The sequence below is a fragment of the Phallusia mammillata genome, chromosome 7 (assembly GCF_965637545.1).
Source record: "Phallusia mammillata chromosome 7, kaPhaMamm4.hap1.1, whole genome shotgun sequence".
NCBI lineage: Eukaryota > Metazoa > Chordata > Ascidiacea > Phlebobranchia > Ascidiidae > Phallusia > Phallusia mammillata.
The window spans coordinates 23820-45798 of record NC_137258.1 but is presented as its reverse complement, the minus strand read 5'-3'; the positions used below and the strand labels follow the sequence as shown (position 1 = coordinate 45798).

Genomic DNA, 21979 nt, shown 5'->3' with positions numbered 1-21979 from the left:
CATTTGTGCAGTGAAACATATCTGAGTAGAGCTTTGTACACTAGCACATACGTAAGACAAGCTATTTCCTGTACATTACCGGATATCACCATCGTACGCCTCCCCAGTGTACGTCTGGCCCAGCTGATGTTTAGCTACATCTTGTGTGGGTTTCAACACTTACTAGAAATGAAGGGCAATTTTAAATGCATTTTAAAAGCTTTTTATTAATTAATTGTATCAAAGTCTAAATTACTGTAGTGTTGTTTTTTTTATTTGTTTTATTTATACTGAATTTTTTTAATAAATGTGAAACAGATTGCCAGTGTGTTTAAGTTTTCTACTGTATTGCCGCGTTATCTTGGTAGAGCTATGTTTGTTAAACTGTGTTATCGTGGTTACTGATTTACAATCTTATAAAGTTATGTAGCTGTTATCTGTGAACAAACAAGTCACAGTAAGTTTTGTGTTTGCAATCTAACTAGTTCAAATGTTGTTTGAAATTTTTCAAATGTTATTGCTGTCAGAAATTAACTTCACTTAGAATTAGATAATCCGCTTTATTCACATCTTACCAGGTATTTCTTTGACTAATAGGAGAATAGTTTAAACTAGTTGCACGAAATTTGTTGTGGACATAGTGAACAACAACTAATGGATATAGCTGAGTGGGGAATGAACAAAATATCTGAGGTGGAATTTGCAGAATGAATAAATCGAAAAATTCATTTTCTGAACATCAAAGTAAAGAGGACACATCTGTAGTGTTGAGGATTAACAGATTGAACAGCGCAGGTGCGGAACAGTTACAGAGCAATCGCCGTCCCTTGCCATCTGCAACGGTGCCACTTTCTAAATCAGCAAGCAAGTCCGAGGATAGTTTGGACAGTGGAGTCTACACTAGGTGATGTCTTTGTTTGTTCTGGATATAAAGATTTGTTTTTGTTTTAAATGGCAATAAAACATAACATGTAAAATAATGTTAAGTGATTGTAAATATAACAGCTCTTTAGCAATAAAACAGGTGTGAAGGTGTAAACCGTAAGATTATCTTTGTCCTTCCCCAAAACATTGTTTGATAAAATTCTGTATTTCTGACGGTATTGTTTATTGATGGTTTACAGACAAAAGTCAGTGGATTCAATGGACAGTTTGGAGAGCAATGACGGAAGCTTGAATGGTGAACAATCAGCAATGAATCGTGGTATGAATATTAAACATGACATTGTATTTAATGTCTGGGTGCTTGCATCATCTCTCTTGACATTCCAGGAAATATTTGTTTCCCAGCAGCCTTGCTGTACGAGGATTTGCAAGATAAATATGTAAAAAATAGGCAGCTTTTATCAACGGAAAAACAAATACAAACAAAATCTTGAAAAAAAAAAGTCTTGTGAAAGTTAACATGCAAACACTGGCTTTGATCTTTTTGCTCATAATATTTAAAACTGTGCATTGCGTACCAAAGTCTTGAAACTTATTTGTGTTTAAAGTAACTGTCGATATATATCCAGGCGGCGTTTCCCCTTCAGAGGAAGCTCTACCCTCGATGCCATCGCAATATGAAGATTATCTACGGGAATGTCAGGATATTCGACAGAGCATCATAGTTGTACCCGACGACGACAAGCAATCAGTTTCAAGGACTGATTCTGGAGGTTATATATACCTGTCTTCAGTGGTGGGATTAAATATTTTTATCAGCCGGTTCTATCACAAAAGTCATATTTTTCAGCTGGTTCTGTTACAAAAAGTCCATTGACACTAACGGGTTCACTGATCTCATAAAATTTCGTCAGATGGTTCTATATAACCGGCTGAATCCCACCACTGCCTGTCTTCACAACTTTGTGGGGAAACCCATGGTTTGTAACAATTGTAAGAAATGTTTGCAGATGACCAGGATGATGACAATGAAGCAGATTGGTTGAGACTCGCTGGTTTGTCTGATTTGGTTGTGAACGCACCAAACACACAAACGGGACAATCTAAAGTCTCATCTCGAATATCCACTGAAAGTTTGTCGTCCATGACAGTGTTATCCACGTTAACAAGACCGCAGAGGGAAGCAGTGCTGAGAAGAATCACATCGTTCAACCGAGCACAGGTTTGCCCTCTCTGCATTGTTTGTGAAATATTTTTATGTCTGGTTGTTGTGTTTGCACAGAAAAGTCGAAAACGACCAAAACCTGCTATCAGTGCAATATTTCCAACTTGTGACGTCGAATCGCCGAAATCTCCTCAAACTCCGTCACCAACATTTCCACTGGGAGATCTCAAAGTGGTGAGTCAAGTTTCAGGTTTTGTGTCAAAGTTCATTTGTTATTTGGTGGTTAACATTCTGAAATGTGTATTTTCACACAGAGTGATGATGTAAACACAAAATCAAGCAGTTTGCCTCGAGATGTTACTGGTTTCGGGGAAGGGGGATACCCACGAAGATATTCTGAAACCCCGCGGAGAGTAAAGGACATCGATAGTCCCATCCGTAATCTCCCGCTCAGCCCAACAGAAAGCAAATCAGATTATCGGTTCAAACACAAGAAAAGTGTAGAATCCATCGTTGCAACTGAAACATCAGGAGGTGTGTTGCATGATACCATCTGTTCTGTATTCAGCATTAAAATGTGTTATCTTGATTTATCATTGTTATGTTGTAGATTGGCCAGTTTCCATTTAAAGTTGACACATAAAAACGTTTAAAACGCTTAACAAGTGTTGTCTAAATGGCGCCAACATTTCCGAGTTGGAACTTCAGGAACATACTTAGTCACGACTCACAAAAAAATGTAAACTTAAAAAATTGATTTATACTTATACTTATACTGTACTATGTTAATTTGAAACAAGTGGACACAACGCAAAACTGCTTTTTTGGTTGCTGGCAAGAAAACATTTGTGTTGCAGCGTGATGATGTTGTTTTTTCTTTTCACTTTGTTGGCAAATTAAGACAAAAATATCCCTGTTGGTCTACAATGATAGTTTGCATGATAATACTTGTTAGCTGTGTCATAAGATGATTTGTCCCTATATGTGTAGTTGTGCATTTTTTCCTTGTTTTCTTAGTGCCTGGTGTAGAAATGTTGCAGGGGACAAGTTTGGGTAATGAGCCTGGTTTTGTTTCATCGTCACGCATGACTACCCACAATAACTTCACCTCTCTGCCTGACCTTAGCGTTATTGAAAGTAGCCAAACACACGACAGTGAGTTGTCCAACTCAGACAACAAATTATCCCCCTCCCCTGTCAAGCGCAACACAAACAGAAATGTGAAAGCACTCAGTGATATCCCACCATCTTCAATGTCAAGTCCACCGAGCAGCCCAGCCCGGCTCAAGTTGCAGGTCACAAGTTCATCGCATGCAACTGTCGGTGACAACACATTTACATTTGTTCTGTCTCCGTCAACAAGAAGCGAAACCCCAACAACATCTCGACCCTTTGTTCCGACGCGACACTCTGCGCCCCCCACAACTTTGGCCAATGCATCGGTTGACGACGGGAGATACCCCGCCTCTCCACAGCGAAGCCGGTTTTACCTCAGTCCACACTTTCCAATATCAGTCCGAAGAAGATCACCAACATCTTCCCCGTCCAAGATAAGCCGAGACAGCAAACTTTCTCCGTTGCACAAAGTTACAGGAATGACATTTTCAAGTTTGAAATCTTCACCAAGTCGCAGTGGATCGTACCAACTTCACACTTCCCCCACCCGGAGGTCAAACCGTCGATCCTTAAGACGAGCTCGTTCACTCAAGACAGGAAGGGATGTTGTCCATTCTGTCAGTCTGGTGTCTGTCAAACCAACGCAGCAAGACAAAATGAGTTCGTCAAGTTGATTGCATCACAGTTTGTCTCTTAAACTCTGTCACTTATGATTTTGGCATCTCCACAAATGCTGTCTCATTGTCACGCAAAACTGAGTCCAATAAAGAAAAATAATTTATTTTATTTCTTAAGTTTAAGGTGAAATCTGCAATTTCAACTCCTGCTTAATCCACAAGCACACACATGTGCATGAACAGATATCTCATAAAACATCTGCAATGCAACATGTTTGTAACCGAAGCACTATTTTGTTTCCACTAACAATGGTTTATTATTTACTTTTCAAAATAAAATCTTTTACATGATTTTAGTGAAAAGAAACTGCGGTGGCGACGAATCCACTCATTTATTGGCAATTATTTAATAATCCATGGATCTGTCGCATCTTTAGTTTCCACTGCAAAGACTGTTATTAGGCAGAAATTATTTTTAGGTATTGAGACCCTGAGCATTCATCCGAAGCGACTGGATGATTCACGTCAGTGGACGTCGGGCAGAGAGGCAGCAAATTTACAAGATGATGTTGTAAAAGATGTAAGTTGTCACCAGTTGGTCTCATATTTAATGTTACTTGCCCTCCAGCTTATAAAAATTATATCTACACAAAATTTTCACAAACTTATTAAATTTACAAATGTTCTGTTTGTACAAATCACATCACATTGAAATTTGTCTGTGTGGAACTGTGATGTCACAGATTTATGGCAATGTATAAATCCATGCACTATTGCCCAGGTGGAATTGTGTGGAACGAAACTCATCTGTTGCATTGCTATGTCGCTCAAATAATATAATATACAGTTTTGTGTTTGAATTTATTTCAGTTGCTGCAAGGGAAATAACCTAATAATATTTATTTCAACAAAAAGTTTAGTTTTCATTTGATTGAAAGTGATCGAAAATAGTGTCTTGCAAGCTTCCAAAAAATATTTCTGTTGTTTATCCTCAATCACATATATTGATGTACATGTGTTATGGATTAATATTCTGTTGATAAAGTAGTGTCATATTTTCAGGACAAATCTATGAGTTACAGTGGAACTGCTGATCAAGCAAACTTGCCAAACTTTTCACTCGTTAAAGACCGGCTTGGAATCACAACAATTAGGTTTGTGAAATAAAAATGATGTCATGAATACTTTTCACTCCATGCAAGACAAACAGTCGAAAAATTAACATTTCATAAAAAACAATATACATGTTTTAAACAAATCTTAGCATTTATACGATCCATGACATATCACATGCCATATTTCAACAGCTGAAACAGATTGTTTCTGGCAATAAACTACTTTAAGCATCTCACAACAGCTCAGGTCTAGGTTTACGTTTACTTGCAGGGATTTGACTTGTAATCGTTATGAGACAAAATAAGTATTTTATTTCCAGTAAATAAGACAAAATAAAGAATCAAGTCAAAAACAAGGACAAATCTTAGAAATAAGGGCGATATGGCAACCATGGTTATAAGTCAGGCTAATCTATTCAGGTCAAATTCAAGCCTGACCTCACATTCTGTGTCTGTAATTTCCCAGCTAGTTGCTAGAATTTCAGGCTCGCTTACAACTCTGTCTCTGCATATTTGGCGAATGATTTCATATTTTTAAATGTGTAAATGTCAATGTTTTTTTCGTATAGCACCATGTTCATGTAGCACTGTACTAGTCACATTCAGTGTTATTTACCCTGATGAAGACGACCTGTATAGGACGTCGAAACGTCAGAATAAAATTACATTTGCCAGAAGAACTCTACAAACTTGATATTATGCCTGGCAGCAATAGGTTATATATGTTCATGTAGGCTGTTGATATGTTGTGTTGTTATTTTAGTGATCTGTCGCAAGTTGACATGCGTAAAGTGCAGAGCTTGGCATTGATCGAACTCACTGCTTTGTTTGACCTTCGGGGAATCGACCTCAAGAGGAAAAAGCCTCCAAAAAATAAAGTGAAAGGTGAAGGTCTGACCTTGTAAATGTCAAGTAGATATTATAACTTACTGTGAATGAATGGAAGTGAAAATATGTTAGTGGATCAGCTTTGGCACAGTGGTTAATGTTAGCAGCTACAAGCAGAATTGTTTTTGTTTAAAAGCAGGTTTTAGTAAGATTTATTTTGTTCAGAATTGGGAGTTTTTGGCGTTTCCCTTTCAACTCTTGTTGAGTGGGATCAGAAAAGATTGAACAATTCATCGATCAGAGTTCCTCTATTGCTCCGGGAAATAATCTCATTTCTTGAGGAAAATGCTTTGCAAGATGAAGGAATTTTGAGAAAATCCGGATCATCTGCGAGGATTAAAAGCTTAAAGCAGGTTGGTGTTAATTAAGTGTCCAAGCAAATTATTATCAAGCAATTACATGCAGAAAGTTTATTTGCTCTATAATCCAAGTTATGATACCACTGAAAAAAAGGAATGAATGATTTATAATAAGTTGTAAGATTGTATTAATTAGTTATTATATGTATTGCACTTATACCAATAGTTCCAGGATTAAATATGGTGTCTGTTCATATCGTAACAGTTATTACATGTTCTATTCCTTTCTGCAATTTCCACATTCGTATACAAGCCCATGCTCCAGTTACATCTGTCCAAGTCTTAATTGAATTTTTTATGACAAAAATCTAACAAGCAGGCTAGTGGCATATAACAGGGGTGGCCAAACTGCGGCTCCCGAGCCGCATGCGACTCTTTGAGCATTTGATTTTGGCTCTTTAAAGTGTAACATGTATTTCCCATCTTGCTGAGTTATTTAAGATTATAAAACAATGCGTTCTATCACGTATTAACAATAGACTGACTGTTTGTCATAACCAATGTACATTCCGAAAACCGAAAAGAACATTATTGTACATAAGCGTGCTGGCTTGTGCATTGTAGTCAAATATATTATCAGATTGAAGCTGTAAGTCAGGGCTGACATTAAAAGCATTTTACATTTCGATTGCGGCTTCTACTAGCAATAACTGCAAAGTTTAGCCAAAAATATGTTGTTGAGAAATAATTGCAATAAAAGAAAGATAAACAGGAAAATGTAACTTTTAAAACAGAATGGTAGGAGGAGTTTCCATTCATTGACAGTGGAGGTTAATCTGTGTGTCTCATTTGTCCAGCTTCGCTCAATCATTACAAAATTAGTAACTTGAAACGTCATTACAAAGCTAAACACAAAATCTTTCAGCCTAATCTCAAACATCATATCAGCCAAATGCGGCTCTTTTAAAACTAAGTTTTGTGATATGCGGCTCGAGCTTGAAGCAGGTCTGACCACCCCTGGCATATAAGGTTGCCACCCCCAGCCTTACACAATGAAAGTTGCAGCTACTGCTAATCTACAAAGTGACTGGTCACACAATTTTGTTGTTGCTGTTTAGAACATGGAGTTGAGGTACGGATTCAGCAACACAGCCTCAGATGCAGTTCCCCCTCCCCAAGCTCAGATGTGGGCTGAAGCGCACCCAAACGATGTTGCTGCTATTTTGAAACAATTTCTACGTGAACTGCCAGATCCATTACTTACTTCTGAATACATCGAGGCTTTTCAGTCATGTGGACGTAAGTCATTTAAATCTCATAGAAATGTCGAAGTTTAAAAAAATGAAATTGAGCAGTTTTTACAATAACGTGAAATTGGTTTGTATATTGCAAGAAATGTGTGCATTGTTTTACCACTTGAGTTGTGTGATATTATTCTCAAACTTACACAGCTAGGATTTTTAATATTTCCTGGTTAGCAGGATATTAAAATGTCAGTTGGAAGCAATCGTTATGATCATTCCAACCCAGCCAGATTTCTATTAATAACTGACCTCAGTGTGTGAAGCATTTCACCTCATTCCTGCACAAAAAGAGTAAAAATATTTGAACCCTTTATTGACTTTGCTAATCTGTGTTAAAAACAATTCCAAACCATTTCTGAAACTGGTTTAACAAACAAATTGTTATATTTAAACTCGAAAGTTGTTGTTTATTCTTGTTTGTTGAGGGAATTCTCTTTTTTACAAAATATTAACCCATCTAAATTTTAACTAGTGTGCAATATATTTTCATGGCATATTGTGGCTGCATCAAAATGGTTTCATTCAGTTTGTTATTAGTTGTGTAAACACAAACTACAAATAACCTGTGGTTGTAGTGATATCGGACAGGAAGGAACAGTTACAAGCCCTCAACCTTTTGATAATTCTGCTCAACCAAGTGCATCGAGACTCACTCAAACTTCTACTAAAGTTTCTTGAACATGTCGTCAGTTTTGAGAAAGTTAACAAAATGTCGCTGAACAATGTGGCGATGATCACCGCTCCAAACTTGTTCATGGGAAGAAAGCAAAGCAAGGTCAGTACAAGGTCAAAACACAAACATCATATCACCACTTGTAGAGCAAACCAAAATTTAATTAAAACCAAGTGTTTATCGTGCACTGTACTAGTCGCTTTCAGTGTTATTTACTCTGATGAAGACGACCTACATAGGACGTCGAAACATCGGCTAAAAATATATTTGCCAGCTCTACAAAGTTGATATTATGCCTGGCAGCAATGGCTTATATATGTTAAATTAAAATGTTTAATTTTTTGATCTGAAATTTAACTTTATTTTTCAAACTTGTTTTTCAGAAGGAAAGTAGTTCAACGTCACAAGACTTAAAACATGCTGCAGGAACTTCGAATATTGTCAGAATGTTGATCAAGTACAACAAACTACTGTGGACCGTCCCTGCATTCATGTTAACCCAGGTGAAGGTTGTTATAGGAATTGATTGGCAGCAAAACTACGTGTGTGAGCTGTATGCTGGTTTACACACAAGTTTGAATGATCAATAATTTCCTATTAGCTGTTCCTTTAACATCCAAGTGATTTAAACTGCTTCAAGCTTCATTTGATTTGAAATAAGTTATATCATTGAAAACTAGACAAAAATGTAACAATCTGTCGGTTGTTTTGGTGAATTTACTCCATGAAGGTTTAAAGTATGTTGAATATTAGTGGCATGTTCGCTACTTCAGTGGTCGTTTAATGCATCAGTCGCGTTGCCAAAACAACCTTAGCGACTGCCAGCCAGTTTATGCTTTGTGACGAACGTGTGTGACGTCATAAAGCATCGCGCGCGCCTACAACATCGGTCGTTGTGTGACACAGAGCTCGCTGCACTGACACGCTGTTCTCTCGCAGGTGCGTCACATGAACAGAGCGGAGTCGAGCAGCAAGAAAGTTTCCAATCAGAAGGAAAAGGTTCGATGTCTGCATTTCATCTTAAATTCTATTTTTAGAGGATTTGTAAAATTGAGTATCAACTTGTCGCATTGTTCGGCACCGATCATACCCTAATTTCTGTTCGGCTTAAAATCTCACTGCTTTAACCACTTACAAACCTGGCTGCTACTGTGTGATTACGTCACCCATGTATTACGTCATTGTACCCCGGTAATAATGCAAGCCGCCCGAACAAATGTATTCTCTGCAACAATTCGTTACAAGGAGCGTCCTGTACACCGGAAGTGACGTATGTTACTGTATAGTGACGAAACATTTCAGCTTTCGCTTTTTTGCACCAATCACCTGTTCGCTTTCGCCGAGTTGGCTTCGCATGTTTGTGGCTTCTGCTGTTTTTTGCGCAAAACTTGATTACAATTCTCTGTTTCAGCACAAAATCAAGTTTTTTCCCGTCAAAACGAAAGACCCGAACAAAAAACTCAACCTCTCAATCACACATCAACCCTTTGACGTAAGTACTCCTTTATGACGTAATGCTTACGTCACAGCTGTGTCAGGTTGAAATTTCTTGTCACAGATTGAAACGCCGAAAGGGGTCATCCGGGTTCAAGCTCCCGATATGATTATGACGTCAATGGCTGTTCAAATGGACGCTGCCCTCACAGCTGGTGACGTCATCGCTAGATTTCAACGGCAGTGCGAAAGAATGTGAGAATTAAATGTTGTTACGCCCAGTGGTGGGATTCAGCCTCTACGCACCGGTTCTATAGAACCGTCCCACGAATTTTTATGAGATCAGCGAACCAGTTAGCATTACTGGTTACTGTCAATGGACTTTTTGTAACAGAACCGGCTGAAAAATACGACTTGTGTGATAGAACCGGCTGACAAAAATTGAATCCTACCACTTGTTACGCTTAAATTCGATGAAACAAATGGTAAATTTTTCCCCAGAAACCCGTCGATCGAGATCAACAACTCGACGCACGCTTTGTTCGAGGTCGGCGGAAACATCAACGAACGATGTCTGCATCCTGAGACGAATATGAGTGCACTCATGCGTGTCAACCCAGACACGTCATGGTTCATTAAACCCAGGACTTGATTTTTTACAAAATGATTTTATGATTACTTTGTCGAGCGTCCCCTTGAGGCCGTTGTTTTTTCCTTCAGCCAATCAGCATGTGATGACGTTGAGAGCAAATTATTTTACGTCGATATCGCCTACGTCACCAACCTTGCCGATGACGTCAGCTGTTTCCAAGCAACGCGCGTTTTTACCTCGTTTCCACATTTACAGAAGCATTTCCCTCGCGATCGAGATTGTTACGTCATATTGACGATGTTTGCTCGCTTTGTTTGATCGCCATCCGAGATAATTTGTCCCTTTGTTTGAAATTAGGATCCACGAATATTTGCCGAATGTCTTCCAACAACTTTTGCACAAGTTTCTCCGCGATAACTTCACATCGATTGGTTCCATTCCTTGCATAGAAATCTTAACGCTGTGTTTTATTTTTTTTCAATAATGGGCGGTCTATCGCCACCCGGCGGATGCGGCCAGCGCTGTAAACCGCCACCTGAGGGCGCTATGAATCAGACTTTCAATTCAGTAACATCGGAATAACGTTTCATCCCAACAGTTTTGTCTCAACCAAGTGAAGGTTATTTTGGCCATTTAATTTTTCGGTGTCAGCCATAAAACTTTGGTACAAATAAGTTTTTGAAAATATTTACAATGCGCCCCGTCGCCATAGCAACAAGAGAACGAAGCGCTTTGCATCCTGCTTTGAACTCGCAACATTAAGTACACAAATGTGATAAATGTATCGCCATCTTGCCGCGCTTGTTCTTCAAACTATCGCGTTTTATTTGCGAGCTCCATCTGCGTTCGCCTCAAATAAACCAAATGGCTGCGTAGTAAGGGGAAACACCGAGTATGAGAGGAATTTTATTGCGTCACTCAACATTATCAGTTAGCAGAGTTTCAAATTCCCTAAACAGGTTTCAGCAGCAGGAACGACGCTGGGGTTTGCACAACTATCGCCAAATACATTGAGAAAGCATGCAATGTTATGTTAATATGTCCGATGCCTTTTTTGCAATCATGCCCTCCATGGATGAAACGTCATTGCACCAATTCTCCAGTTTGTCTTTCATTTTAGAGATCTACCAAAACAGAGTTGTAAGTTTACATTAGTTTTATAGCTCATTGAGTTTCACCTGTTGTTTGTCGAGAACCCGCGGTTGCACCCAGGTCATGTGAATCTCCTGTTCCACCTAAAAGCATTCACTGGTTGAGTTTGAGTTTGTTACCATGTTTGAGTTTGTCACCATAAAACGTTGGTAATACCTGATCAATTGTTCCTCGAACCAAACCAAGCGACATTGCTTTCATCACAAGAATCTCAACCTCGGTTAAAGGAATCCCTGTTTTTGTGGCTATTTCTTCAAATTGTAGATGTCTGTTGTTGGCTGGTCGAGCAAATGTCATCTAAGGCAACATCTAACTTTACATCATGTGCATTAACAACTAGGTGTGTGAAATAAGCTATTGCTGCCAGGCATAATGTATGACCAAGTATTGCTCATCCAGCAGTTTTATTGTAAACAATCGACGTTTCGACGTCCTATGCAACTAGGTGTATGTCAAGACAGTTTTAATGTGTCCGGATACACACAAGCCTTCTGGGGGCTATTTTAAGAAAATATATTGTGTAAACAATTAACAGCTTACAGTGGGTATATTTTTAGCATAGCTCTGTAATGCGCTGAGAGTTTTAAAGCAATACCTGATTACTAGGGCAAGTTTTTGCAACTTTTTTTTACAGCTTCCTAAATACTCAGAATTTATGTAGTATGATGTTATAAGCTGTTTGTGGGAATTTTATGTTGCAACTTTTTTATTTTTCGTGCAACTTTTATCAAGTATTGCGCAAAATGTAAAGGAGTGATTTAAAAAACACGCTATAAAACTATTTCTAGTATGGTTCTATTCTCTTTGATTTGCATAACAAAGAGCTATGTGATGGATTAGCTGCATCTCAATGTTATCTATGACGCAACAGTTGGCTTGCCAAGCATAAAGCGTTATATAAAAGTGCATTCGTTATTTTGCAAGTAAGAAGCGATAACCTTGATATCTGTTAAGATGACAGTCTAAGGCAGGGATTGTCCAAACTGCGGCCTACTAGTCATTTTAACTCCAAGAAGTATGCATAAATGAAACTTTTGTTGAAATTAAGTGCAACTTTCTCACGTTTTTAGTGCAACAAAAACTTGCCCTACTGATTACACATATTTTTTGTAGGAAATATCGTTTATGTGATATTTGTTTCGATAACTTACCTCCATTAAACACAACAACATAATCTTCTGCCTCAACTTCAGTTCATTGGACATTAAATCCGGCTAAAAACGACAAACGTAATTGTAACTTTTCCCTACAATCAGTGGGTGATATATTCAAACCTGGCCACTCCAGTGGGTTTTAAGTTGGTTCATCTTTTCAATGTCACCACTGTTGAAAGCATACAAAAGATCAACCAGCCATTGCCGCGGCGTTTCGCGGAGAGAGTTTAGAACTGGATGCTGCAACTGTAAACAACAGGGAGACATTTATGGAATTGTTGCGGTGATTTTATTAATCATTCTCACTAGTTCTCCAAAATTGTAAACTTTATTTCCCATCAAACCAGCCAGTCCAAGATTAAACGCTCGTTCTTGTTGTTCTGCCACTAGATGGAAAGTAAAATTTGTTGTATTAATGTGGCAGTATTGCAACCAGCATAACATCAGCTACTGCACGTTTGTAAATGCTGTGAATTCATTCTTGCAGCATCACAAACCTGGAATGTTTTCCAGTTCCATGCAACCGAGATATCGCAAAGCATCTTTGTAATATTCATTGTGATGACACAATACTTGGTGATAATTACTGCAAAGCTCATAAAACCGACTGTGGATGGTTGTGATGCCAGGCAAGTCATTCAACATCTTTTCACTTTCTTCAATCACTTTCTACAAAGCGGGTTTAAGAAAAAAGATCAAATGCAAAATGTTTTCACAAGCAAAACCTTAAGGCGACCTGTATAGGACGTCGGTTTAAAAATACATTTGCCAGAAGAGCTCTATGAAACTTGATATTATGCCTGGCAGCAATAGCTTATATAAGCAAAACCTTAGTATCTTGAAAGTTGTTTGCCAATAAATGAATATTTCCAATAGCAGTCGAGCACAGTATTGTCGCCTCACTGCTTCCTTTGGTTTTTTCTTTCAGTTTTCCCAAAAACTCCAAGGCTTCCTTGGTATCTTTTGTAAAGGTAAAGAAAACTTTTATATTGACATTTGACACATTTTAAATGTTACTGGTTAATTTTTAACACCAAACTTTTTGACCAACAGTAAAAGTGGCAGTTTTGTAGCAACAACGACTAATATTCAATATTAGCAACATAACATTACCTGACATTTGTCTGATGACAAACGGACATAATATTTCAACCAGTGATAACGGATTTATTTTACTTTCAAAGTCCGAGATAAAATTCTTGTACAAGTCAACAAGGTCTGTTCCCTGCACAAAATAAAGCCAAAACAGTAATGTCAAAATACACCTAACATTACATGGTGAATAAAGAGTAATTAATCTGCTTAAATATATAAATATCAATACCTTTTTAAAGTGTTCATGTTGTACAAATGCTTGAATGACGATTGTAAGTTGATGCCAAAGTCTGAAAATAAACAGTGTAGAAATAACTGGTACAAGATATAATAATTAAACTCACTTTTTTGTGTGCAGCTCTTCAATCGTTTCCCATTCCTGTTTTAGTTCTTGGGGACAATTTGCCTGACATCCTTTCAGATAGTCAGAAACGTTAGGCATTATGAAATTTAGAAAACAAAACTTCTTTTGCTATAAATAACAGTCAGCAACCATAAAACTCCAAAAAATTGTGCCGTAAATAATTACGTTGCCGTAGATATACTTTCCTCGCATCTTGCAAATATGTTTTTTTGGCCAAACTGTAAAGCAAAACCTAAGTAGTGACAGACTTTTCTATGGACATTATCAACAAAAAAATCTTTCAGCTGTTCAAAATAAGGTTTAGCTGTTTTGTTTGTTCTATTTTTTTAGATTTAGTTGTGCTATGTCGGGTTATCGGTTTTGGAATGATTCAGCATTTTTTGAAAAGCAGTTGCATGGAGGAAGGATTTTGAAGAGACACATGTGAATATTGTGAATGATGATCTAAAGAGCCGGCTGATCTGGGACCTTACTGTTTTGCTAACACAAAGGCGGTATGTTTTAGACAAACAAATTTGTTTCTAATTAATCATGTTTCCAAAAAAACATGTGAATATTATCTGATAGAGTAAACCTTGAAAATCTGAAAACTTAAAATTAACTTGGGATAAATGAAAACCAACTGTGACTTCAAATGCGATGAAATTTCTTTCTATTACAGCAGGGGTGTCCAACTCGAACACACCGCCGTGCCAATTTTGGTTTCAAAATATACTCGCGTGCCAACCTTTGGTACTTTTTCCGAATCATGTCTTAAACGTCTTAAAGGCACGGGCTCAATCCGAATATTTGGCCAATATGTATAACCCTATTAAATGGTTAGAAAAAAATGTCGTCAAGTGCGAGTAAAATTATTTATTATACTCCAGAAACATTTTGTTCTGTTTATGCGACACAAGTGCAAATAGCTTGCAAGGGGCACTGGAGTACTTTGTGTAACGTCAAAAACTTATCTTTGTTGAAGTTACGTCGGTTGTAAAATGTATTTCTAACTGAACACAATGCGTTTGTAGTCACGTAATTAATTGAACAGACATCGGTTGAAACGCAACAATTACAATTGTTTCGAAATAAACGGGCATTTTATTGCGACATAAACATGGCACGTTCACTAACGTTTTAGTATTATGTGGCGCAATAACTTTCTGAAATAAAAATAATTACATTTTTTGTTAATGAAGTCCATGGGCCAACATTAAACAATGCAAGGGGCTTATAGCCGCTTTGAGATGTTGTTAGGTAAGTTTGCATTCCTAAGCCGTGTTTAATGTCCGATTGCATAGCACTGCAACGACACAAACTTGAAACGTGAATTGGTTTTACTTTTATTTCCTGCGTAACAAGTTCTTTAAAAACTAAATCGTTGTTAAAATGACTGATTCGGCAAATCGTCCTTTCGGTGTGTGCATACGTTATTGGACGCAAACGTCCCAACCACACAAAGAAATGTATCAAGTGACTATTTACAGTATAATGTGACAGAAACTACAAGCTAAAACACAGAAAAGGTATCGGTATATAGTCGCATATACCGCCGAAGTATCGTACGGGTACATGTATACTGCACATGGTATAGGTTTTGGCGCTATTGATCAAAAGTCGCACCCCTGGCATTTTTTAAAACTCTACGCCTATGGCAAGAAGGCTTTAAATTTTGTCAAAAAAACGAACCATTCACTTAGTGGGTTGTGTAACTTTACACTGGTAATCTTTACAGAAGTTAGAATAAAGGCCAAGAAGATTCAATAAAAACAAAATTAATTGCGTGATAAATCCTAATGTTCACCATCTGAATGTGCAAAAGCTTGTGTGACATTTTCAAATGCTCTGCGTGCCACTTTTGGCACGCGTGCCACGTGTTGGACACCCCTGTATTACAGCCTTATATACCTAAATAACATTCAAGGGGCTTATTTTCTTCACTGATTTTTTGAAAGCGCGTTTGAGAGGCAAAGAAACGTGACTTCACGCCATCGGTCAGTATTCGTCTGAGGATGTATCCCATCCTTAACCACTACCTCGGTTAAATACGGTACTTAGAACAAGAAAGACAATTAAAGCACAACTTATCATAAATCTGATTTTAATGGTGATTTAAAAGTCCGCCATAATTATGTTTATGGGATATCACCTGACACAAGTCAGTGTTTGATTATGTTGTCACTTCTTTCTACTGTTTGTAAACCAAGAGTTGTTTCGTCCCTGAGGGGCGAATGTTCGGTCAAAACGCGCTGTAAAGTGATTAAGTAATCGTTGCCCGAAAACTCCACAGGCAGAAAGATTGGGACTTCCAAGCTGACTTGCAGGGGCGCCAAGGTTGATATAAAAGGCAAACAGCTGATTTGCGGCGTTAAAAGCACGTTTTGCTTGAAGCGGATGGAGGAAGCCAAGCTACAGGTTCGTCGTTGTTACTAGACTTAATTGTTTTTGACTTAAACGTTAGGGACACTCAGAACCTTGTTTTGCTTTTATTTTGATTTTCTTTATTTCACTTCTCTTTTATTCTTTTTACTCCCAACTTGTGTTTTGCCGCACTATACAAGAGGGTTTGTGGCTCTGGTTTGTACACGCTCTTTATAATGTTCAAACAAGGTTCTGTTTTTTACGCATACATTGTAAATTCGTATTGTGACATTATTGTCGCACCTATCTCACTGACGTGAACACTAATCATTATGTTTTGCAAGCATGTGACGCAATCACTGATGATGTCATCTAATGGGAATTGCAACATGATCCAATGGAATCGAAGCACTAGTGAGATGAACCGAATATTCGGTTTGCCGAATTTATTCGGCCGAATCTACCATTTTCGCAAAGATTCGGTTTCGGCCGAATAACTTGTTGCGATTCGGCCGAAACCGAATCTTTTACGAACACACATTCAAAGCGTTAAACGTGCCTTTTCTGCTTAGTAAGGTACCACGCAATCTTTCATAAACACCATAACCAAAATCGCGTAAAGTTTTTAATTTTTTAACACATTATTGTTTTTCCTACTGTAAACAAAATAACAGTAAATCATTGACAGGTTGGCAATCGTGCTTAAGGCAATTTTAAACCCCTCAAAACTAAATTGAGGACGAAACACAACCACTCTGCACTGATTGCCTGGTATATATACTTATGTTTTCATGTCAAACGCGCACCGTACGACTGCGCGTGACGTCATGAATGATTCGGTTGATTCGGTCGAATTTATTCGGCAAAACCGCCGAATAGTCGGTTTCGGCCGAATCGAAATTTGGCCGATTCGGTACATCACTAGTGAGAACCAGAACGCCGTCACTATTTGATGACATCACACGATGGAGCACCAGTGATGACCTCATTTTCGGCGAATTAGTGCGACTTCGAAACCCGAATGACACTCGCCGTGTTTGTTGCAAGATGTGTTGATTTGTCTGCGGCTGAGTGGAAACGACGGGATAAGGAAACGCCGATGATCGGATCCATGGAGCGGTTGGATTCCTGGTTTGTCTACAATGGTGATGACGAAGGATGACTCGGCAAACCAGCGACAGAACAATATCGTTAAAGGAATGAGGTAACTTTGTTGAAATTAATGTGAGTTTTTTCAAAAAAGACTGTGCAGTCTCCTCAAAACAACAATATTTCTTGACAGGAATCCAACCTCCTTTTCTGCGATCCCACCAAACTCCACCTCTCCATCGAACAGGCAACTTTCCTCCCGATAAGTTTTTGTTACAAGTCTGTCGTGTGATTCACCCAGGCCGTCCAGCCAAATCATAACTACATACATTTTTTTACTAACTCGGTCTCGTAGATTTAGAACCAAGTAATAATCTATTCATATACATTTCCCGTAATCGGGTTTTGCTTTTTTATTTGGACGACAAAAATGCACGACAGACTCGCTATATGAATTTTGTAAGCTATCTTAGTTTGAATAGATAGATATAAATATGTTTAGGCTAGCTGTGGCGAATTGGGAAATTTAGAGAGAAAATTTATACCCGAGCTTAACACCAACAATATTATTTAAAAACTCGAAACCTTGTTTTGTTCTTTTTGATTTTCCTCATTTCACTTCTCTTTTTTACTTTTATTTCTTTTGTATTTTTTTTTTCGCCGCACTATATAATATAGACTCTCTATATAATAGAGGGTTGTGCACGCTCTCTAAATTATTTTCCGGATTTTACCAAACAAGGTTCCGGGTGCAATAAGTAAAACAGAAATAATAAACAAACCAGTTTACATAACTTGATTACTACGTCATAGTAGGGAAATCCCTATTAGCGCCCCCCTAACACGTTACGTCATAGCAGGGGAAATCCCATAAGCGCGATCCCCGCCCCTAGTACGTTACGTTATAGCAGGGGAAATCCCAATTAGCGCGACCCCCGCCTCTAACACGGTACGTCATAGTAGGGAAATTCCCATAAACGCGACCCTTCCCCGACCCTTGCCGTCATAGTATATTAAGAAAACACAAGTGATCGATTCTGCCCGATTTGAGGTTTTGAAATCTACTAGTTGGACCGCCATCTTCTAACAATCAGATGATTGCTTATAGATTTGTAGAAATAGTTATTTATGAAGTTGATGAGAGTAATCGTAAGTTACTTACACTACTGCAGTGTATGTTTGTCAATCAGTAATAGATGTTTGTGTATGAATAACTTACATTTACTTTACGCCATCGATTTTTATTATCATGTTTTCAGCTTGCGCTTTTCGTGCGCCAGTCTGTTTTCCTCTTTTCGGTTGTAGTTCTGCACCGAACGAGGGTTTATCTACTGCCTTAGACGAAACCCATTGCCTGGGTTGACACCTTGACGCGGTGCAATGGCTTTCAAACCAAGATCAACCCGCAGAACCTTAATGTGGTTTCCATAAGTTTTTGTATTAACGTAAATTGTTTAACATGCTGTTGTGTTCTGTTTGTGAGAAAGGAGCCCAAGTTGCCGAGCCCTGTGTTAAACCATGTTACCACGTACAAAGACTGTGGCCAACATGGACATCGTTACAAAATTGACCATTTTAAAAATATTTTTGCAGCAATTTTATATCAATTCTATTAATAATGCAGGCATTTAAATTAAACCACCAATAACGGAATTGCAATTTTTCGTTGTGCAACAATTACTAAGAAAACTTCAATCAATATCACCACTAGCGGGATTCCTGGCAATTTATTATTTTGACAAATGTCAGTTCGAGACATTTTTGCATAAATATTTTGTGCGCAGAAACTAATTTGTGTAATTTCGCACGAGAATATAAACAGCGGAACATATATTGAGAACAGTTTGTCTTTCGTAACAGGAAGTCTTGCTGACGTGCGGGGCTTGGGAAGTGGCAATCATCTGCCTGGTTTGCTGAAAGCGGAACACACGTTTGAAAACTATTGTGACCGCAGAGGTATAGAAATTCAGTATATCGGGTTAATTAAACACACTGGTTGATCCTGTTACTTTTTTCAGATAATTTGCAGTTTTGAAAGATTAACAACTCAAGTTGTTTACTGAGAAAACTAGAAGATTTAGGAAGAATGATGCACCACTTCGTGAAAAGGTAAGCTACTAAATTATCTTACATGTAAAGAATATTATGAAAACACGCTCAGGGAAGACGCAGGTTCAAGTTTGTCACTCGTGTATTTCTTTACAACGTCGCTGTTGTGTTTCTTCAGAAATCTCATCGTGATGATTATCGCAGCAGCCTTGATTTGATTCATCGCACCGGTACCGGCATGCCGAACGGGGCGTAAGTTTAAATGTTTGATTATTACACAACAAACCAACGCTTTTTGTAAAGCTACGTTTATTTAGTGACAAACTTCATTTAGTTTTATTTAGTGATTTAATCTTTTTTATTTCTGCTGTGATTTTAAATAGTTCTGTTGTAGCGCATGGTCAACTGTAACTGCGACGCAATTATAAAACGACCAACAGTTCTATGTTTATGATTGTTAATTGCAGAATTTACTTGCGATGATGGGAAAGTGTTTGACTCAATTTACTTTTGCGATGATTATCCTCACTGCAGAGACAGAAGCGACGAGAAACAGGTCACATTTCCCACGTACCCTGCTAACCCATCGTCGAGCTATATCAGGTAAACTTTGTGGGTTATTTGATGAACTGAATGTTAAATGTTTGATAGTGGAGAAAGTTTTATAAAAACGTCGTCGTTGTTGTGAACCAGCATTTGGCCTCAAAATTCCACAGCATGCGTAAACCGTGAAATATCTTCCTTTTTATACCAAAATTGTGTTTTTGTAGTTGTTACTGTGGCACACACCAGAACTTCCGTTTTGGGTTATAAGGGTTACAAAAATTACCAGGTATTTACTTTATGGTTTCTATTGCAAAAAACGTACTTACGATAATGTAGGTGATTACAGCACATATGGTTCTACAAACACACAGTTTGTCATCACCTAACCATCAACATTAAAACAAAATTATTTTGGTAATATATAATCTGGAGGCTAAAGTCACCTTTTATCACATCAATTACCTGATTTCCAAACATTGTTTTTTGAATGCTAAAATTAATTAAGTTTTTGCTTTGTTGGTCACTGATAAAAGCAAATGGAATGTTATGGTATTTGTTTCTTTTACGTATACTACATATAGCAATGAAAACTATCTCGGCAATTATTGCTGCACCGTTTTACTCCGCACATCTGGTTGAGAGTGTACAGAGCGAAATGTCCAGTCAATCTCCTTGTGTTTTTCCTGCCTTACTGAAGGGTTCTGCCAATTTTTTGGACTTTGAGTTCAGACTCACAGACTTATTCCTTTCTATCATTTAATTTTACCCACTGTATGTCGCTCGCTGTTGAGGAACATGTCTCCTATGCTGGAGAAATTGATTTCAAGGTGTAGATTCACCAGAAACACCCACTAAAAGCCATCTTCTTTTTTAATGCGCATAGTTAAATGTGTCAAGTTTATGGAGCTCTTCTGGCAAATGTATTTTTATACCGACGTTTCGACGTCCTATACAGGTCGCCTTTATCAGGGTAAATAACACTGAATGCGACTCGTACAGTGCACGATAAATTAAGGGGAAAAGAATTAAACGCAATCACGACACAATGAAACGAAAACACCGCGCGATAACGAACGATTGGGCCTCTAATCTTTGAGCAGGTGCCTGTAGCACGCTGAAAGCATCACGTCTGTTTTGATGTTCATTGTGTTGCCCCGTTGGTAAATATTCCATGACTCAAGAAATAGTCTTTTGCTGTAATCAGGATCCCAGGCCACAACAGACGCCGCATTGAAATCAATACGGTGGCCTTGTGGTACTGCGTGATTGGAAAGGGCCGACTTCTTCGCGTCGCTGTTGGCAACATCCCGTTGATGTTCTTTTCGGCGGGTGTTGAGTGATCTTGCAGTCTCCCCGATATATATTAACGGACACTCGGCGCAGGGAATGGAATATACAACACCTCGTTGTTCAAAGGTGTTGATGGGGTCTTTTGGGTGACTCAACAGCGCCAACCGCTATCTCAAAGTCACGCAACATACGCCATAAAATATCCGTCAGTTTCGGTACGTACGGAAGTGTCATAAAACCCTCTGTTTTTTGATGGGTCACCTGTTTGGGACAAGTTGCCCGTCGATCACGGAGAATCCAGTTAGGGTAGCCGTTCAATTTCAAGGCTTTGCGAACCATTTGCCAGTTCCGCCTCGCAGTCGTCGCTATGAGTGCACAAGCGTCGTGCCTGATCTTTCAAGGAACGAACCACACCTCTTTTGACGGTGTCTTGTACTCGAGAGTGTACCACAAGCCAACGAGTACCGGCAGGTATCTCAATTTTCGATCGCATCACCCCACATACCAGAAAACTCTATTCGACCTGTTTAAAGCCGAAATTAGTACCGAATTCCAACACGGGTTGCCATTTCAAGTTTTTAAGGGGGCCACAGGACTTACAGGTTACTTGAAGGGACCACGAGGCCCAAAAGTTACTTTTAGGGGGGCACCGTCCACGAAAGGTTGAGAACCACTGGTTTAGACAGTAAAGCAGTTTTTCTTTCATCTGTTCGGTGGTATCGTATTGAGGAAGACGTAGCAGGTTAAGACAGGTTGATGATGTTGGAAGTCTGTCAGCCTCGCCGCCATTTTGAATACAAAATTGAGGATGTATTTCCTTAAATCAGAGG

At 38.5% G+C, this 21979-nt stretch overlaps 3 protein-coding genes and 1 long non-coding RNA gene across 4 annotated transcripts; 3 read left to right on the top strand and 1 right to left on the bottom strand.

The window, feature by feature from the left end:
- The first annotated feature begins 531 nt into the window (after positions 1-531).
- On the top strand, positions 532-10953 carry LOC145239503 (rho GTPase-activating protein 18-like). The gene is made up of 17 exons (XM_080102831.1): positions 532-883; positions 1104-1183; positions 1494-1637; positions 1875-2086; positions 2147-2263; positions 2344-2563; positions 4242-4342; positions 4825-4916; positions 5641-5762; positions 5931-6118; positions 7183-7363; positions 7944-8143; positions 8425-8544; positions 8981-9040; positions 9453-9533; positions 9600-9730; positions 9977-10953. Exons 1-17 carry the CDS (start codon positions 687-689, stop codon positions 10125-10127), a joined length of 2397 nt encoding a protein of 798 aa, XP_079958957.1. The 5' UTR covers positions 532-686; the 3' UTR covers positions 10128-10953.
- On the top strand, positions 2570-4343 carry LOC145239506 (uncharacterized). Its single transcript, XM_080102834.1, has one exon. The coding sequence runs from the start codon at positions 3061-3063 to the stop codon at positions 3817-3819; it is 759 nt and encodes a 252-aa protein (XP_079958960.1). The 5' UTR covers positions 2570-3060; the 3' UTR covers positions 3820-4343.
- A 7-nt stretch (positions 10954-10960) lies between the features above and the next one.
- Positions 10961-14023, bottom strand: LOC145239505 (26S proteasome non-ATPase regulatory subunit 13-like). The gene is made up of 11 exons (XM_080102833.1): positions 13813-14023; positions 13698-13758; positions 13487-13598; positions 13203-13333; positions 12871-13042; positions 12680-12759; positions 12494-12619; positions 12371-12433; positions 11376-11516; positions 11246-11302; positions 10961-11191 (listed from the first exon to the last, which is right to left on the bottom strand). The coding sequence occupies exons 1-11, from the start codon at positions 13908-13910 to the stop codon at positions 11096-11098; spliced, it is 1137 nt and encodes a 378-aa protein (XP_079958959.1). The 5' UTR covers positions 13911-14023; the 3' UTR covers positions 10961-11095.
- Positions 14024-16172: 2149 nt separating this feature from the next.
- On the top strand, positions 16173-19367 carry LOC145239509 (uncharacterized). The gene is made up of 5 exons (XR_013862323.1): positions 16173-16229; positions 16520-16589; positions 17223-17379; positions 17458-19220; positions 19283-19367. It is a non-coding gene; the product is annotated as an uncharacterized LOC145239509 (long non-coding RNA).
- The last annotated feature ends 2612 nt before the right edge of the window (positions 19368-21979 follow it).

What these genes read in the sequence shown, in the direction of transcription:
- LOC145239503 (XM_080102831.1), top strand. Translation starts at nt 687, where the DNA reads ATGAATAAATCGAAAAATTCATTTTCTGAACATCAAAGTAAAGAGGAC. An exon ending in AAGATGATGTTGTAAAAGAT is followed by an intron (nt 4,343 to 4,824) that starts GTAAGTTGTCAC and finishes TCATATTTTCAG; the next exon opens with GACAAATCTATGAGTTACAG. An exon ending in CAACGGCAGTGCGAAAGAAT is followed by an intron (nt 9,731 to 9,976) that starts GTGAGAATTAAA and finishes ATTTTTCCCCAG; the next exon opens with AAACCCGTCGATCGAGATCA.
- LOC145239506 (XM_080102834.1), top strand. Translation starts at nt 3,061, where the DNA reads ATGTTGCAGGGGACAAGTTTGGGTAATGAGCCTGGTTTTGTTTCATCG.
- LOC145239505 (XM_080102833.1), bottom strand. Translation starts at nt 13,910, where the DNA reads ATGCCTAACGTTTCTGACTATCTGAAAGGATGTCAGGCAAATTGTCCC. An exon ending in TGTCATCAGACAAATGTCAG is followed by an intron (nt 13,334 to 13,486) that starts GTAATGTTATGT and finishes CCTTTACAAAAG; the next exon opens with ATACCAAGGAAGCCTTGGAG. An exon ending in TGTTGTTGTGTTTAATGGAG is followed by an intron (nt 11,517 to 12,370) that starts GTAAGTTATCGA and finishes ATGTTGCCTTAG; the next exon opens with ATGACATTTGCTCGACCAGC.